This window comes from Primulina huaijiensis, unplaced genomic scaffold, assembly GCF_012295235.1.
Source record: "Primulina huaijiensis isolate GDHJ02 unplaced genomic scaffold, ASM1229523v2 C13093547, whole genome shotgun sequence".
In the NCBI taxonomy this organism is placed as follows: Eukaryota; Viridiplantae; Streptophyta; class Magnoliopsida; order Lamiales; family Gesneriaceae; genus Primulina; species Primulina huaijiensis.
Window position 1 is genome coordinate 1 of NW_027341834.1, and position 507 is coordinate 507.

General features: G+C 44.0%; 1 protein-coding gene across 1 annotated transcript; it reads right to left on the reverse strand.

The window, feature by feature from the left end:
- Positions 1-6: 6 nt before the first annotated feature.
- LOC140965401 (superoxide dismutase [Mn], mitochondrial-like) lies at positions 7-501 on the reverse strand (the record flags this gene model as incomplete). The annotated part of the gene is made up of 4 exons (XM_073425492.1): positions 447-501; positions 304-360; positions 154-231; positions 7-72 (listed from the first exon to the last, which is right to left on the reverse strand). Coding segments are annotated over exons 1-4 (243 nt in total), but the record flags the coding sequence as incomplete, so codon positions are not given.
- Between the last annotated feature and the right edge of the window lie 6 nt (positions 502-507).

Sequence of the window (507 nt, forward strand, 5' to 3'; positions counted from 1 at the left end):
AACTTGGCTAGCATATCTCCAGTTCATCACATTCCATATGTTCTTCAGGTAATCCGGTCGGGCGTTCTTGTACTGTACAATGCCAACCAACAAAATAGTTCATTCGAGGTCTCGGAGACGTGACTAAACAAATTCAACATTCATATGATCTACCTGCAGATAGTATGCGTGCTCCCAGACATCGATCCCGAGCAGAGGAACCAAGTTCGACCCTTTAGTACCCAGGGTGTCCTGTAGTATACATGCACAAGAAAGTTGGATCAGTCGATACGTCGAATGTTATCGAATGTCAATGTCAGATACCTGATTCACAGTGGTGTCAACCACAAGCCTCTTCAATTCTTTGTCCAAGCCGAGCCACTGAAAATATCAATGAAATCAATGCAAATTCACCGGAGATTTGTATATTCCATCTCTAGGTCATGGAGTGAGTATTATTGGCTTACCACCCATCCGGATCCCTGTACTGCAGCTCCTTCTGCATTCATCTTCTGAATTAGAGCTTCC